Source organism: Mytilus edulis, chromosome 6 (genome assembly GCF_963676685.1).
Source record: "Mytilus edulis chromosome 6, xbMytEdul2.2, whole genome shotgun sequence".
NCBI lineage: Eukaryota > Metazoa > Mollusca > Bivalvia > Mytilida > Mytilidae > Mytilus > Mytilus edulis.
The window spans coordinates 49,879,649-49,897,778 of NC_092349.1; the positions used below are offsets into that span (position 1 = coordinate 49,879,649).

At 33.7% G+C, this 18,130-nt stretch overlaps 2 protein-coding genes across 2 annotated transcripts; both read left to right on the top strand.

Annotated features, from left to right (window-relative positions):
• Positions 1-308: 308 nt before the first annotated feature.
• Positions 309-10,359, top strand: LOC139526455 (collagen alpha-2(VIII) chain-like). The gene is made up of 2 exons (XM_071321603.1): positions 309-486; positions 10,043-10,359. The coding sequence occupies exons 1-2, from the start codon at positions 309-311 to the stop codon at positions 10,357-10,359; spliced, it is 495 nt and encodes a 164-aa protein (XP_071177704.1).
• A 1,192-nt stretch (positions 10,360-11,551) lies between these two features.
• On the top strand, positions 11,552-16,145 carry LOC139527840 (cerebellin-1-like). The gene is made up of 2 exons (XM_071323518.1): positions 11,552-11,778; positions 15,723-16,145. The coding sequence occupies exons 1-2, from the start codon at positions 11,616-11,618 to the stop codon at positions 16,121-16,123; spliced, it is 564 nt and encodes a 187-aa protein (XP_071179619.1). The 5' UTR covers positions 11,552-11,615; the 3' UTR covers positions 16,124-16,145.
• Positions 16,146-18,130: the final 1,985 nt, after the last annotated feature.

Genomic DNA, 18,130 nt, shown 5'->3' on the forward strand with positions numbered 1-18,130 from the left:
GGGTTGTATACTTCACCATCTACCAGGAGTTTATCGTACACTAGCTTTGCGTGTCGTCTTTGCCCTTTGAATTCCTTCATTCTCGGAATGAGTTTTTTACGCCTTTCATTTATTTCACGCGGGTATTGCTGGTATATAGAAAATTGTGGTTTGTTCTTACTGAAGAGCTGTCTAAAAAAGGCATTAAAGTTTTATTTTTATTGAGAAAATATATGTCCAATTTTAATTTTGTTCCCACTAATTTGTCATGTAAATTATTTGATACTCTTATAAGACCTATTTTGACATACAACTCTGAGATTTGGTTTATGGATAATTTTCAGTCAGCTTTTAGGGCATCTAATAGAGCTGCAGTAAATAATACTTTTTGTGATACTCTTGCATTAGCAGAAAAACATCCCTTTGAGAAGGTTCATTCTAAATTTTGTAAAGCAGTATTAGGACTGAAAAAGACAGCCACTAACATAGGTGCTAGATCAGAATTAGGTAGATTTACTTTGGACTCCTATATAAAAACTCAAACACTCATGTATTTTTATAGAATAAATTGTAATGATATTAATCCCCTGGTTAAAGAATCTCTACAAACAAACAAAAATTTACATTCAGAAGGAATTTATTCCTGGTACTCATTTGCAGATAAAATTTTTAAAGAAATGAAAATAAACCCAGAAAATTACTCTAATAATAATGTACCTTTTAAACAATCAAAAAATATGTTAAAATGTAATATAAAAAAGTGTGTTTCAGAGGAATATGAAAAAAATACTTTAATTAAACTTTCAAAAATGGATTCCTCATCCAAACTTTGTCTTTATGGGAAATTAAAAAATAATTGTCAGTCTGAGGAATATTTAAATTGCAATAATTTTATACATAGGCAGTTACTCTCAAAATTTAGACTAAGTGATCATTCCCTAGGCATTGAATTAGGAAGGTACAGAAACATTCCAAGAGCACAAAGATTATGTAAAAAATGTGAAGTCCTAGATGATGAATATCATTTCTTTTTGTATTGTGACATTAACATATCTTTGCGTTCTAATCTTTTTGCTTATCTAAAAGACTATGTACCATTATTTCAGCATCTTGATGCATTCAATAAACTTAAACGCATTCTAAATCCCATCCCTGAACTTGTTTGTCATATTGGAGTCTTCATTAAACAGTCTTTAGAACTGAGGGAGTCAGACCCGTGTCAGGCAAGGTTATGATGGTGTTTTTTACATACATTTATAATTGAACTCTAATGTTCTATTATTCTATATATTGTATTGTATTATTTTGTATTTCATTGTATTACATTGTATTTCATTGTATTGCATTGTATAGTATAAAATTATTGTTTCATTGTATTGCTTGACCCTCATGGGTGTAATTTTGCAATAAAGATATTATTTAATTTACTCGCAGCTGCTCTGTTAACACGTTCATGGTCACTGAATCTAGTAAAACGGGCAATAATGATTCGTTCCTTGCCGTCAGACCGCTCACAAAGTCGGTGTACATTTTGGAATTGTATATCTCCAACATTAGGAATTTCCATTTCTTCCGAAAGAAAAGACCTCAATACTTCTTCTGTATTTTCCTCATAACCATCTTGATTTCGAATACCACCAAAAATTAAATTATACTTCATGGAATGAGATTGTAATTCTAGAAATTTTTCTTTTAACTCGAAATTTTCACTTTCCAATTCTGTTTGATCTTTCAAGATTCCTCACTCTATCTTCGATCTGATGATGATGATTTTCTTGTTTATTAATTGTTTGTGAGTGTTTCTGCTGAACATTTCTGATATCATTTATTTCATTGCTCAATTTGGATAAAAATTATGTGGTTTTCAAATTTTTCAAATTTCTCAGCAAACATATCAAGTAGGTCTAACTTAGACAGTTTGTCATTCATTATGTGTTCTAGACGTTGTAATCTGTGGTTTGTGTCGTTGATATTGCTGTATATCATTTGTGGTGTGATGTTCGGGATAGGCATTAGGCTTTAAGTTTGAACGGATGATGGAACAGAGGGTGGTAAAAATTGCATCGGAACAGGTGCTGATTGTTGATAAGTAACAGAAGATTGAACTGGTAGGGGTGCTCTGCAGAACTGGTCGAGTACAATTTTGTTAAAGTTGTTTTATCTGGTTTAGACTGCATGTAAATGTCTGATTATTGTTCACATTGTTGTTTATAGGGACTTCAGAATAGGATCCATGTAAAGATTCATGGGCTTGTGTCAAAACTTGAGATAAGTTCATATTGTTTTGATTGTTTTGGTTGGTCGCCATCTTGGAACCTGTTTTATAAGGTGGAGTCAAACCTGATTTCGTATTCTTACTATTTTTTCGCTTCTTTCCTTCCATCAAAAATCATATCATTCGTTCAATTGTTCATTTAAGTTCACCATCAGTACCAATTTGGTTAAGTTAAAGACTTTTAGACACCTTTACTTGCATTTTTTTCGGGAGCTATCCCACAGTCAACTTGTTCATTCCGCCATATTTGTTCGAATTTATAACATTAAACATTTTAGCATCGACGGTAAAGGAAGCTATAAGGTATTTATCTTCTCATTTCAATTATTTTGATAAGGAAACTAGATAAAAATAAAGCATCGTATAGATTTTTAAAACAAACCGAAGTATACAGTACATCGAATATCCTTTTATTTAATTCAGTCGTTTTGTTTTCATTTTTTACTCATCCCTTATTTACGTAAATATGTCTAGACAGTGGCGGATCCAGAACTTTTCCTAAGGGGGGCCTCTCCATTCATGCTTCAATGATTCCCTATATAATCAACCAAATTTTTTTCCCACGAAATCGGGGGGGGGGGGGGGGGGATCCGCCTATGCTAGAAGTTTTAAAACCACCCAATTATGACATGTTCTTTATATGGCTAACGATATGTGCATCTAGCCACTTGACCAGTTGACGACTTGCATATATATTTGATTGCACATTTATTTTCAAGTTCGACTGAATTTTATTTAATGGCTTTTTAATAATGTCAGATTCGAAAGAAATACATGTGAAGTATATGTAACAAATCTTTTTGTTCAAAACAGAATGTTAAAAGACATATAAAAGAAAGACTCAGTGATGATCAATAAGTTGGTAAGCTTTAATTAGTTGGAAAAAAAGTTATAAAATATAATAAAATGTATAATTATGTACAATAAATTTGTCAAATTTTATACTCATTCAGTCATTGTGATGGGTATGCATATAATCATACGGCCAAAAATAAAGAAATCAAAATTAAGATTGAATATTTTTATAATAAAATTATGTGTACATGTGTTAATGACAGTGCTAGTGGGATGTGCACAATAGTCAGAACTTCTGTGTTGGCGCCAGGATTTAGGGGCATAATGTGTTACCCTAGTCCGTCCGTCCCGAACGTTCTATAAAAACGTGTTCCGTTCTCCTAACTTTAGTTTGCCTCAACCAAATACTACAAAACTTATACACAATATATAAAAGAAGCAGGTGCACGAGTGCCAATGAGAACTATCCACAAGAGACTAAATGACACAGAAATTAACAACTATACAATGTAGCCTTGGTCACCACACGGTCTTCAACAATGAGCAAGGTTCATACCGCAAAGTCAGCTATTAAAGGCACTGACATGACAATGTAAAACAATTCAAACGAGAAAACAAACGGTCTAATTTATGTACGAAAAATTAACGAAAAACAAGATAGGCACGTACATATAAAATAAGGCGGGGTTAAACATGTTAGTGACCTTATGTGGTATGAGTGCCAATGAGAACTCTCCACAAAAGACCAGATGACATAAACACTAACAACTATAGGTCATATAGAGCCTTCAACAATAAGCAAAGTCAATACCGCATATAGTCAGCAATAAAAGGCACTGAAATGACATTGTAAAACAATATTCAAACGAGAAAATAAACGAACAAATTTATGTACAAAAAATGAACGAAAAACAAGTATGTAACACATAAAAAACGACAACCATTGAATTACAGGCTCCTGACTTACCAAAGGCACATACATTCCGAATAAGGCGGGGTTGAACATGTAAGCGGGATCCCCACCTCAACACAAAATCAAATTTGAAATTTTTAAGTGTCACTTTTACCGTTCAAGAGTTATCATGTCCCTTTAAAAACATAAGAAGTGCTGACTCTTTCGTTTCCTATCTCTTAAATAAGTCTGACTCAATCAAATGTTAGGAACCTTATACGCGATTCACATTACCCCATGACACAGATCTATTAAGTTCGATATTTGGTCCCGATGGCGTCACTGTTCATGAGATTTTAGATGTAAAAAGTTGTGGTACGAGTACCAATGATACAAATGTCAACCCGGAGCCTTGAGATAGGAAAACTGCTAAATCTGTTGTTTCCGTTCTTGAACTTTAATTTGCCTCAACCAAATGTTTTCTAACTTATTCATAATGCTTATGGTCACAAAACGGTCAAAATTACGCGAATCCTGCATCTATATGTGGAAGTTTAATTATTTTTGTCACAAGCAGGGGCATCTGTGGTTAATAGACATATTCTACATTTATTTCAGTAATCAGCTTATTTACTTCCATTGAATTCTTCTTTTAATAGACTTAACTTGCACATTTTTTTTCAGGATCTCGGTGCAGTTTGGTAACAGACAGTGATATTTCAAGTTAAATGTGACCAACTTAACAAAGTGTTTCACTAGTTTGAGCTCTCTGTCTAAGTGTACTTTAAAGGTTCTTAGCATTGAGTTCAGTTTATTGATATGCGTATACCTTCTGTGTGAATTTTTAAGATGTAAAAGCAGACTATCCATACCAACATGTCAATGAAATAAAATCTAAGGTAAAATGATTGAAACATTTTGCATTATCTATCACACTGCAGCACATGATGCTACTGGTCCGAGTACACAGTTATTTCGTAGTGCATTTCTTTTAGACAATAAATGAAAATTAAAAAAAACCCACCTGCGCTTTCTCAATAATATTTTTACAGTGTGTTGTACTACTTTTGGGACAAATTATATCAAAATTATAGAAAACTTCATCAGCTCTAACTCAAAATATGGACAATCTTATGTTAAGGGGGTCTTGAAATCTTTTGACAGCTTCCGAAGTGCTAATTTTTGACCTTTTTCAGCTGGACCTAATCACTACTTTACATTAATATTTATGACCCAACTTTTTTTACAGTGTCATTTCACCCCCCAACTTGCTATATGAGGCATAAAACATGGAGAAATAAATTTGGAAGGGGTATAACAAAAATTGGCAAGTAACACACTGTCCACACTAAGGACTATATTCGTGGACAACGAAAATCAAAGGACGATAACTGTGTACTCGGACCTACTGAAGCAGTAAATTTTCTTACTTGATATGATATTCACGGAAATTAAAGGATTTAGTTTCATCTGAACCAAACATTCTTAAAAATTGAGAATGGAAATGTGGAATGTGTAAAAGAGACAGTAATCATGTCAAAAGAGCAGAAAGCAGTCGAAGGCCACTAATGGGTCTTCAACAAGGCGAGAAAATCCCTCGCCCAGAGGCGGGCTTCAGATGGCCCTTAACAAAATGTGTACCAGTTTAAACTCCAAATCATAAAATAAACTTACAATTAAAAACATACAAGAAGAACAAAAACCAGACTCCTGACTTGACGTCTAGGTAATCATACCAAGAGACACACCCAATATGCAAAGGTCAAGAGTCAAAAAGTCATAGTCTGGTCAAGAGATCCTTGTAAAAAAAAATACAAAGCGGATTTTGAGAAAAGGGTCATCGTGGTACACAAAACTAACAATATATCTATATATATAATATATAGAAGATGTGGTACGAGTGCCAATCATACAGTTAATTCTCCATTCAATTCAAACAAAATATACAAGGTTTACATTGAGGGCAAAGGTCAAGCTCACATGAAGTTTCTTGTGCCAATATACTCATCATCTTATGACAATACATCTACATGCCACATATTCAGAAGCAAAGTCAATTGAAAATTATATTTTGAGGTCAAGGTAATATACCGAGGAACACACTGCAACATGATGACACACCCAACGTGCATACATGTAGGTCAGGAGTCAAAAAGTCAAAGTCTGATCAAATGTTCCATGTAAAAATTACACAGCAGTCTTGCACGAAAGCTCATCACGGTACACGTAACAATGTCTTATGTCATGATGCACTACACATGCAAAATATAGAAAACCTAGGGCAGAGACAGAAACACAAGACATATAACTAAACTCAATTGAATGGTACTTGTATTGCAGGTCACTACAATTGCCTTCAACAAACAATATAAACTCTCGCAACAATGCAGAGTTAAACCCGTCTTTCACTAAAGTTTGAGCAGGATTCTTTGCAACGATTATCTTACCACTGTTAATTGAGAATCGAGTCGTGCAGTTATGTCAATAAATTAAAACGGTAAGATTAGACATTAAAACACTAAAAACTAGGGTTTACCATTAATTTTTAACCCAACCATATGATAGTACTATGGTAAACTTATGGAAACACATGATACAGTCATGAAATTGAATATTTGAAATAGTACGACCAGAACAATACAAGACAGAGTTGTAAACAAAAAGTAATGATAAATATCAAGTTTTTAATCCCAATGCACAAATTAGGAACCGTAGTTTTCATTCAATTTATTTATCTAAAAAGTACGCTTGGGTTAAACAATGGAAATTAACACTGTATATTTATATAAACGATCAATCTTGTAAATATACTAAATAAATAAATGATTTGGAAAATACGTTGAAGGTATAAAAAGTCATGAGAATTCCGAATGCAATAAGGTTCTATCCGGGCACTCTGGTTCTAAACCTTGGTTCCATGGGTTGTTTGGTTCTGAACCTTGGTTTTATCCGGGTTCTTTGGTTCGAAACCATGGTAAATGGTTCAACATCCGGGTTGTTTGGTTATAGCAATCCGACTTCTTGGTTCCATCTGGGTTCTATTCTGGATTATTCTAATGTTCCCGTTGAAAATGGAGAAGATAACCACAAGTATCCGAATAAAAAGATAAAGTAGGTCAAAGACGCTAAAATTATTTTATAACATTTAACATTTCAGGATCGTCGGTAAAAGAAGCTGTAAGGTATTTATTTTCTCATTCTTATAATTTTGATTAGGAAACTAGAAAAAAAAACAAGCATCGTTTAGATTTCGAAAATAAAACGAAATATACGTTATATCGAACATCCTTTTATTTAATTCAGTCGTTCTGTTTTTATTTATTTCCCTTTACTCGCTCATTCCTTATTTCCGTTAATATTTCTAGAAGTTTTAAAACAACAAAATTAGGACCTGTCGTTCAATTGGCCAACGACATATGCATCTAGCCACTTGACCAATGACGACTTGCATATACATTTGATTGCACATTTAAAGTTCGAATGAATTTTATTCAATAGCTGCTTTGTAATAATGTCAGATTTGATAGAAATACGTGTAACAAATCGTTTTGTTCAAAACGGATGTTAAAAGACACATAAAAAGAAAGTGATGATCAATTCAAGTTTGTTAGCTTTATTTAATTGAAAAATAAGTTATAAAATATTACAAAAATGTATATGTACAATAAATTTGTCAATTTTGATACTACTTGTGAAAAGCATGCATATAATCATTATAGGCCCAAAATAATCAAATCAAAATTAAGATTGAATATTTTTATAATAACATTGTGTGTGTATTAATGACAGTGCTAGTGGGATGAGTAGCACCAACACAATAGTCAGAACTTCTGTGTTGGTACCATAGTAAAGGGGCATAAAGAGTTACTCTAGTCCGTTCGTCCCGAACGTAAAAAAAAGGGTTCCGTTCTCTTAACTTTAGTTTCCTAAACCAAATACTACAAAACTTCTACACAAAATAAAAAAGAAGATGTGGCATGAGTGCTAATAAGAACTCTCCACAAAAGACTAGATGACATTGAAATTAACAGCTATAAGTCATCCTACGGCCTTCAACAATAAGCAAAGTCCATACCGCATAGTCAGCTATAAAAGGCACCGAAATGACAATGTAAAAACAATTCAAACGAGAAAAGAAACGAACAAACGTTTGTACAAAAAATTAACAAAAACAATTATGTAACACATAAACAAACGACAATTCATGAATTACAGTCTCCTGACTTGGGACGGGCACAAACAAACAGAATGAGGCGGATTAAACATGCTAGCGGGATCTCCACCCTCCACCTAATGTGGCGTGAGTGCCAAAGAAGAACTCTTTACAAGAGACCAGATGACACAGAAATTAACAACTATATGTCACTATACGGCCTTCTACAATGAGCAAATAGATTTAGGAAGATGTGGTATGAGTGGCAATGAGACAACTCTCCATCCAAATAACAATTTTTAAAAGTAAACCATTAAAGGTCAATGTATGGCCTTCAACAGGGAGCTTTGGCTCACACCGAACAACAGGCTATAAAGGGCCCCAAAATTACTAGTGTAAAACTATTCAAACGGGAAAACCAACGATCTAATCTATATAAAAAACGAGAAACGAGAAACACGTATAAATTACATAAACAAACGACAACTAATGTACATCAGATTCCTCATGACTTAGGACAGGTGCAAACATTTGCAGCGGGATTAAACGTTTTAATGGTACCAAACCTTCTTCCTTTTTCTGAAACAATAGTATAACATCACAACATAGAAAAATACACGATAAAACGAAATTCAAACGAGAAAAGAAACGGACAAATGTATAGGCTCCTGACTTGCGACAGGCACATGCATACTGAATAAGGCGGGGTTGAACATGTTAGCGGGGTCTCCACCATCTCCCTAATCTGGGACAATGCTTATTTCCACATAAAAAAAAAATTAAATTTGAAATTTGGTAGCATCACTTTTACCGTTCATGAGTTATCATGTTCCTTTAAAAACATAAAAAATGCTGAATTTTTCGATTGTTTTCGTCCTATTTAATAAGTTTGACTCAATCAAATGTTATAGACCTTATACGTAATGCTTATTACCCCATAACACAGATCTATCAAGTTCGATATTGGGTCGTGTTACTGTTCATGAGTTATTAGATATAAGAAGTTGGTACGAGTACTAATGATACAAATATCAACACGTAGCCTTAAGATAGGAAAAATGCTAAATCTGTTGTTTCTGTTCTTTAACTTTAGTTTGCCTCTACCAAATGTTTTGAAACTTATACACAATGCTTATGGTCACAAAACAGTCCAAATTACGTTAATCCTGCATCTATATGTGGTAGTTTACTTGTGTGGGAATTTTTTTTCACAAGCAGGGGCATCTGTGACCCATAGACATATTGTACATTTATTTCAGTTAACAGTTTATTTACTTCCTTTGGATTCTACTTCTATTAGAACTAACATGCATGAAAATCGTTTTAGAAACCAGCCGTTTCGATTAAGAAGTGAACAGTTACATGAATACTCACTTATCTTGTTAACAAGCAACACTAACCCAAATTGAAAAAAAAAATACCTCATCCATTATACTTATATTTTTTTACATGAGCGTTAGTGAGGGATAACATTTCATATTTATAAAACCTTAAAACGTTTTGTGCTTAGTAACAGACACACAAAACTAACCAATAGACGTAAATCCCCTCTTTGTGGAATATTTTACATCATTGACTTCCTAAATAATATTAAGTTTACATTCTTGATATAGCATATCCACATCATACGCTCTCATGTGTATAATATTATACAAACAGATGTGGTACGAATGTCAATAAAACATATATTTTATTGACATTCGAATTCTTACCACATCTGTTTATGTTTAAATTGGCCTCAGACTTATACACACATTACTAGCAATTACTTTACATTTATTTGGTAACAATTCATATATGTGGTGAATTCTTGTTAGAGAACATACTAATGGCTGTCAGAACTGATCAAAACGAACGATCGACCGGAGGGAGGTCTTTCTCTAGGCAAAATATGACTATCATAAGGCTAGCTTAATTCATATTATCAATTATTTATTTCTTATTTCAGATTGTCAGTGTTCTAACAGGGAGACAACACCAGCATTTACATCTGTTCTCACAAATGCTCAAAGTGTTTCACGAAATGTTGCTATCACGTTTGACAGAGTTGTTGTCAATATTAAAGACGGCTACGACACCACGACAGGTATTTTCACTTCACCTAATAAAGGAGTGTATAATTTTTCATCAACTGTGATGAACGCACAAGGACAAACACTGTGGGTTAGTCTTTACCTGAATGACGCGAATATGTCAAGTATTTGGTTGAGTCCTTCTAGTCAAACTCATGAAATGGGCACAGCTAATATGATATTGGATCTATAAGGCCACAACGTAGTTACACAGTTTACAGTAATCAGCATATATACAGCTCATTCTCTGGCTATCTAATTATGAATTAATGAAAATGTACATGTTTATGGATTAAGTTTTGTCATTTGAATGCAAAAAAGTATAAAAGAAATGGAGAATGTTTTTCTTCCACTTAGAATAATATACGAAATATTACAAAAAAACCTCAAGTCTTTGATTAGCATGCAGCATGGAAAAGACGTTTTTTGAACGAATCTTGATATTTACTGAACAAAATATATACTGAACTTGTTCATAGTGTCAAAACTCATATAAATTAAGACACTATTAAAATAATTATGTTGTTTCGATTGAATCAGAATTTATCATTTGTTTCTGCGATTCGCACACAATTTACCAGCCGTCCCATTTTAGCCTGTCATTTTTCAAGTAGCTATCAATTGTAAATCAACGGACGCATCTGTTGTCAAAAGGATGGTGTTTCTTCCTGTACACAAGAACAAAAACACAATTCTTCCTTCATAACAACTTTTTCCGGTGAACGTGACTTGTATCTAACTGTCATCACAAACACTTGGTCAAATCAATCTTTCAAGGTTTTTTTTTCATCAAGTACAGTCGTCTGTTGATCAGTCCAAATCTGTGACATTTTTCTAAATTGAATACTGTCAAAACTTCTAACTTACTTATTGAATAGCAATCAAAGATTTGATTGTCATATGGTCATGAGAAAAATAAAAATGTTCACATAAAACAGAGGCATACAATAGAAAACAAACAAATTGGTTTCAGAAACACGTAAAAATGCCCTGTAAATGTAAAAAAAATCTCTTCAAACTAATGTTAATTTGAGGGGGAGAAAATAGTCTTATTTAACATTCTACTTTGATATATCTATTGTAACCGAATCACTTCAATATTTGATTATCAGATTCCATGCCATTCTTATGAAAATCTATGGCTTTTGTCGTCCACTTATGATTTTTTTATTTGTCCACTTTGTGTATCCTTGCTTTTTTCAAATTGTTGCTAACCAATATTGGAAATATGTATCACAATAGCGTAATGGAAGGAAATTTTGCAACCCCAACGACATTCTTAAAGGATGTGATTTATACTTGATATTGATTCATGTAAGTAGATATGAATATTCATTTACATGTAAGAGACGTAAACAGGAAGCATCTGCAGTTTGTTATAATCTTCAAGCCTATAAAAAGAATAAACGTGCACATTCGTATCAATCGTTTCGAGTGGAAGTTAAAACAATGCAGTCCCAATGTCTATTATTATGTTTTCTTGCACTAGTAATATGCCAGGGAACAGAAACTGTTTTAGATTTGTTTCCAGAGTACAAAATAGTTCAAAGGAGAATAGATGCATTGGAAAATGACAATAAAGCACTGAAGGTAGAAATAGCTCAAATTAAAGGTAAGACATGTAATGCAATAACAGCAGGATATTTGACATAATACTAGTAACATATCTTTACTACATACTAGAAATTCCGTTGTACTATTTCCAAAATAATCCGCCTATCATAATATAAAGCATTATCAGTAATATTTAAAAAAAAAGCTCACCAAATCATTCTGAATGATTGAAACTGTCCCAAACAACGGAATTTCAATCAATAAAGATACGTTATATTCATCTTGTATTACCAACAATGATATCCCCAAAATTCCTTTATATTCTGCAACAACGAAATTAAACGTTTTTTTGTCCATTTACTGGAACATTAAAGCGATACTAACATTGTTTGTACGTTCAACGATTTTACAAAATTTATCACCTGGTCGTTATAATAAAAATCGGTTAAAATGGATACATAATTAGAGAAATTGTTACTCTATTTCTTTTTCCAGATTTATCTTTTTCTCCGACCGGTTGATTTTGTTTTTTTAATAACCGTGTGGTTCGTTTGTTCTCCATACTTCACTGATCAAAATTTAATTATGAGATCACATTTGTTTTGCTGTATACCGAATGCATTACACAATACAATGTAATATATTGCCAGATCTTTTAATCTACAAATTACAACACATATGAGCAACATGATTGAATGAACCAACAAAACACCACTTTTAATTACAAAAGTAAACATACCTAGAACAAATATCTTTGTATTCGACTGTTTGTAAATGGTGATAGCGAATTAAACATTGTATTGGTTGAGACAATTCTATGTGACGTTGAACAAAGCTTGATATCACCCTCTGCATGCTCTGATGATCGGGACTACCTCGTGTGATGTGAATCGCTTTGGGCGATAGTGTAGTCATTATTGTGTCAAAAAAAACCAGACGTGAAATCAATCAAGAGAAAAACGTATCATGCTAAAATAAATAATAACATTTTGATTGGTACTGTTAATCAATATTTATGTCGTTTTTATTTAATTTTTTGCTTGTTATGAGCCACACCCCCATATTATATTATATATTACATTTGTTGAACCTTATCAAAAGGACAGACAAGACTGTGAGTGATGCAATGCATGCAGTCATATTCCAATTTGAAAATAAACATCCTCTATTTATGTATTTTTTACATAAATAGCTATTTATGCAGTTTTAGAGTGGATGTTGCTATGACATTAGACATTAGACATTATTTTATTAAACCAATCATGGGCCCTTGTCGGGCAAGATACAAAGACATCATAATACAATGATTATATAAACATTAGTGAAATACACAATAAGTAATACACAATAATAAATTGATAATATGAGCAATGTAGGATATAATTATGGTAAGAGACATTGAGTATAATGAGGCCGATTTAATATTAAAGGATATGATATTAAGTTTATTAATACGGAAACAAACAAAAAGTAACAAAAAAAAAATAGAACCGGGAATATAGTATCTCATTCTGCAGTAGTTCTCCTTATGACCAGTGCACAGCAGTGAGGGACTTTTACATCACAACAATGCAATGGTCATCAAGGGGAGATCCTTTAGAACTAGCTACAGATACATGAGATTACTCCAATAGTGATTCTCCTCATGACTAATGCACAGCAGCAAGGGTTAGTAAAGTGAGTAAAAACGCAGTATGATGAATTATTATTCTTGTGCCTCGAATATGCTATGTAGCAACACAAAATCAAAAAATCCATTTTTTAACAACCATGCACTGAATAATTTTTACGTTGCTGATGAACAAGATCAAGTATAAACACCTGTAATTGCATTGATTTCACCCCGAAAGCTGGTTAAAGAGCGACATGAAAGTTAACCTGACCTTTCCACACGGATGACACGAACTGATAATTATATTGAAACCGAATATAAATATGCAAAGAGTGACATGTTCTCAATTCACATATAATCTGACTGGCCACGTTATTACCGGTGACCTCAACATTGTAAATAACACTTCCCTGCGAAATGTGTTATCGAAAGGTCCGAAATATCGTGAGCCTTAATCCATCAATTGGAAATAAAACTTCAAAATTTTGATGAATCAGTCGAAGATTATGCCAGGCAATTGGCTAAGCGCGAGAAGGAACACGTAGACACTCTTTCCGAATGAATTAAGGCGGCGAGGTCGTTGATAGAAATCAGAATCAAGAAACTGAATGGGTCTATCAATGCCCATGCTACGTCAATCTTTAAAGACCCAAAGATTGCAAAACATTTATCCTACCTACAAATATGTTGTTGTCCCCGCAGATAAAGCCCAAAACAACATCGTTTTTGTGTGTAAAACTCATTCCATTAACTGCTTGATCAACGAATTAGGTATTGACACTTTGCATGGAAACTCAACATATACCCTCACGACACTTACCAAAGAGGAAATCCTGGATAATCACAGGTCTGTGCTATGTTCCTTTGGAATTTCAACCAAAGGTGAAGAACTGGATCTTCCATCACTGTATTGGATACCTAAACTACATAAGTGTCCTTACAAACAACGGTATATTACTGGGTCTTCCAAGTGCTCCACGATCTTTCTAAGTTATTAAGATCTATTTTATCAGCAATCAAAGACGGGCTTCAAAGTTATTGTGAAACTGCCTATTCTAGAGGTGGCGTGAATCAGATGTGGATACTTAAAAATTCCAAAGATCTTTTAGAGTACATACAATCTAACTCTCTTTCATCTTGCAATATAGTATTAAAACTTTTGACTTTTCTACACTTTACACAAGTATTCCACATTCCAAACTAAAATACAAATTGAAAGAGTTGGTATTGCTTTGTTTCATAAAAAAAGAATGACCAACGTAGATACAAGTATCTTGTCGTAGGGATTCAGGGATAAATCCTATTTTGTAAAGCATTATTCTGATTCAAACAAAAAAATTCTCTGAAACTGACATTATCAAGATGCTTGATTTTTTGATTGACAACATATTTGTTATGTCAGAGGACGTGGTTTTCAACTGACTGTCTGCATTCCAATGGGAACTAATTGTGACCCTCTTTTTGCCGACTTGTTTCTTTATTATTATGAGGCTGACTTCATACAAGAACTTCTTAGGAAGATAGATAAGAAGTTAGCAATATCCTTTAACTCTACAATCCGCTATATAGTTGACGTTCTTTCACTAGATAATTAAAAATTTGGTGACTGTGTTGAATGCATCTATCCCATTGAACTAGAGATAAAGGATGCAACAGATACAGTTAAGTCGGCCTCATATCTTGACTTACATCTAGAAATTGACAATGAGTGTCGGTTGAAAACAAAACTTTACGACAAAAGAGATGATTTCAGCTTTCCAATTGTGAACTTTTCATTTCTAAGTAGCAACATTCCAGCAGCACCTGCATACGGGGTATATATCTCCCAATTGATGCGATATTCCAGTGCTTGCATTTCCTATTATGATTTTCTTGATAGAGGGTTGTTGCTCACAAGGAAGCTATTAAACCAAGAACCCCAAATGGTGAAGTTGAAATCATCCCTTCGTAAATTTTGCGAACGCTATCACGAGTTGGTTGACCGTTATGGAATAACCGTTTCACAAATGATATCGGATAGGTTCCTTACGTCGTAACTACAATCCCCTTCCCCTTCCTGAATGTGACCTACCGAATAAGATTAATTACCGGATTTGTTATAACAAAAGCAACACGACGGGTGCCACATGTGGAACAGGATCTGATTACCCTTCTGGAGCACCTGATATCACCCCTAGTTTTTGGTGGGGTTCGTGTTGCTTATTCTTTAGTTTTCTATGGTGTGTCATGTGTTCTATTGTTTGTCTGTTTGTCTTATTTCATTTTTAGCCAGACGTTGTCAGTTTATTTTCGATTTATAAGTTTGACTGTCCCTCTGGTATCTTTCGTCCCTCTTCTAACTCATTTTGACAACAAAATCTAATTGTTAAAAAATGACATTTTCATTGCAGATAAACAGATTAGACCTGCATTCTTCTCAACATTGTCGAAAAGTGCTGTTTTATCCAACTCTAACAAAGTGTTGATATTTGATGGAGTAAAGGTCAATAGAGGTGGAGGCTACAACCCATCTACAGGGATCTTCACTGCTAAAAGAGATGGATTGTATCATTTCAGTTGTGTGATTTATGGGGACAATGGAAAAGACGTCGGTTATCAACTCAACAAGAACGACTTATTGTATGTAAGGGGATATTCAAACAACGGACCACACGAAGCAAGTAGTATTAGTGTATTGGTTGAATTAAAGAAAGGCGATCGTGTTTATATTAAGCATAGACACCTCGGCCAGACAGAGGCAGTTATTGGAAATGATCATTCATCATTTGCCGGCTATTTTTTGCAAGATTGAGATAATAAAAATAAAAATAGAATTTTAGTTGTGTCATTCTAGTGAACACCAGCCTGTGTTTATTTGAACCCTTTGAATGTCGAATGTTCAATTTAGAGTTTTAAATTCAGTTTCCCGAAAGACATATCATGACATTCGGTTTCACCAGGAACATATATATTAACGATATACTGTTCCGAGGTTAAAAAAAAAAGTGCTGACTACTGGGCTTGTGATACCCTCGGGGAAATAAATCTCCACCAGCAGTGGCATCGACCCAGTGGTTGTAAATAAACTCATCATAGATACTCATGACTAAATTTTATATATACGCCAGACGCGTGTTTCGTCTACAAAAGACTCATCAGTGACGCTCGAATCCAAAAAAGTTGAAAAAAGCCAAATAAAGTACGAAGTTGAAGAGCATTGAGATCCAAAATTACTAAAAGTGTTGCCAAATACAGCTAAGGTAATCTATGCCTGAGGTAAAAAAAACCTTAGTATTTCAAAAAATTAAAAATATTGTAAACAGTTAATTTATAGATATAACAATATCAATGATAATTCATGTCAGCACAAAAATTGCTGACTACTGGGCTTGTGATACCCTCGGGGAAATAAATCTCCACCAGCAGTGGCCTCGACCCAGTGGTTGTAAATAAACTCATCATAGATACCAGGACTAAATTTTATATATACGCCAGACGCGCGTTTCGTCTACAAAAGACTTATCAGTGACGCTCGAATCCAAAAAAGTTGAAAAAAGCCAAATAAAGTACGAAGTTGAAGAGCATTGAGATCCAAAATTCCTAAAAGTGTTGCCAAATACAGCTAAGCAATTGTTATCATGAACATAGTTGTATTACTGAACCTAGTATATTCAAGTTGGGAGATTAGTAATCATATTTCGTTGTGTTTCAAATAGGACTTGGGGCCTTTTATAGCTGACTATGCGGTATGGGGTTTGCTCATTGTTGAAGGCCGTACGGTGATCTATAGTTGTTAATGTCTGTGTCATTTGGGTCTCTTGTGGACAGTTGTCTCATTGGCAATCATACCACATCTTCTTTTTTATATTGAAAATGTTTTTTTTAATTATGAATATTCTGTTTTAAAATTAAACTGACTGCTACTGTATATAGCGCAAAATTTGGCCAAATATTTATTGACTTCCGGTACAATAAATCCTACAGGTTATACAAGTTTTAATTTATACCAATACAAATTACACACTAACTTAATATATTTTTTTTCTACTTGAAAGAGCAGAGATCAGTTTATTGACCATTGAGGAGCACATCACTTGTATACAATAACATTCTTAATTTTAGGAGTTGTTGATTTATAGAACAAGCAGTGTTCTTTTGAACGTAAATTGGTTAATATATAGCCATTGACTGCATGTTGTATTTTTTAAACGACACTACCACACTAAAGAGAGCAGTTCAACACATCTATACTGTAATAAACGTTAACTGTTACAGTTGCTGTTAAACAGTGTGGTAAATTGGTCTTTGTATAGATAATTCAGTGTAGCTGTTGCTTATATATGTACATCTGAGTTTAGGGAAAAGAATCAAACCATTTTCCTCTTCAACGTGAATTTATCCCATGCCACTAGTGTCGTCGGTATTGGTCTTTTGTCAGTGTTTTGCGGATTTGTTTCTGAATTTAGAAGGCTTACCATTGGTATAGCATGTTACCTCTATGCGCCACTTTTTCATCAGGATATAAACAGTTGTCTTTTGCTGAAGACTATGGGTGTCTTCGGCGTATCGTCTCTTGTCATTCATCATTAACAACATGTTGTAATTGTAAAACACCCATGTATCCATGCAACCATGCATCACATAATGCCTGATAGGAAAAGACACTATTATAATGTTTCGATGGTTAAAGTTTGGATGTTCATCTAAAAAGGAGCTACCCCTCCCCAATATTAATTTATAAAGTAAGTAAAAACTTTTTCTTTTAGGAACATGATTTGCCATAAGCAGGATTGTCAGTTTGAAAGTGTATCTTTGAAAA

Coding starts and splice junctions, on each gene's coding strand:
- LOC139526455 (XM_071321603.1), top strand. CDS start 309: ATGGATAATTTTCAGTCAGCTTTTAGGGCATCTAATAGAGCTGCAGTA. Junction 487..10,042: donor AGGTGCTAGATCAGAATTAG/GTAGATTTACTT, acceptor TTCTTATTTCAG/ATTGTCAGTGTTCTAACAGG.
- LOC139527840 (XM_071323518.1), top strand. CDS start 11,616: ATGCAGTCCCAATGTCTATTATTATGTTTTCTTGCACTAGTAATATGC. Junction 11,779..15,722: donor AGAAATAGCTCAAATTAAAG/GTAAGACATGTA, acceptor TTTTCATTGCAG/ATAAACAGATTAGACCTGCA.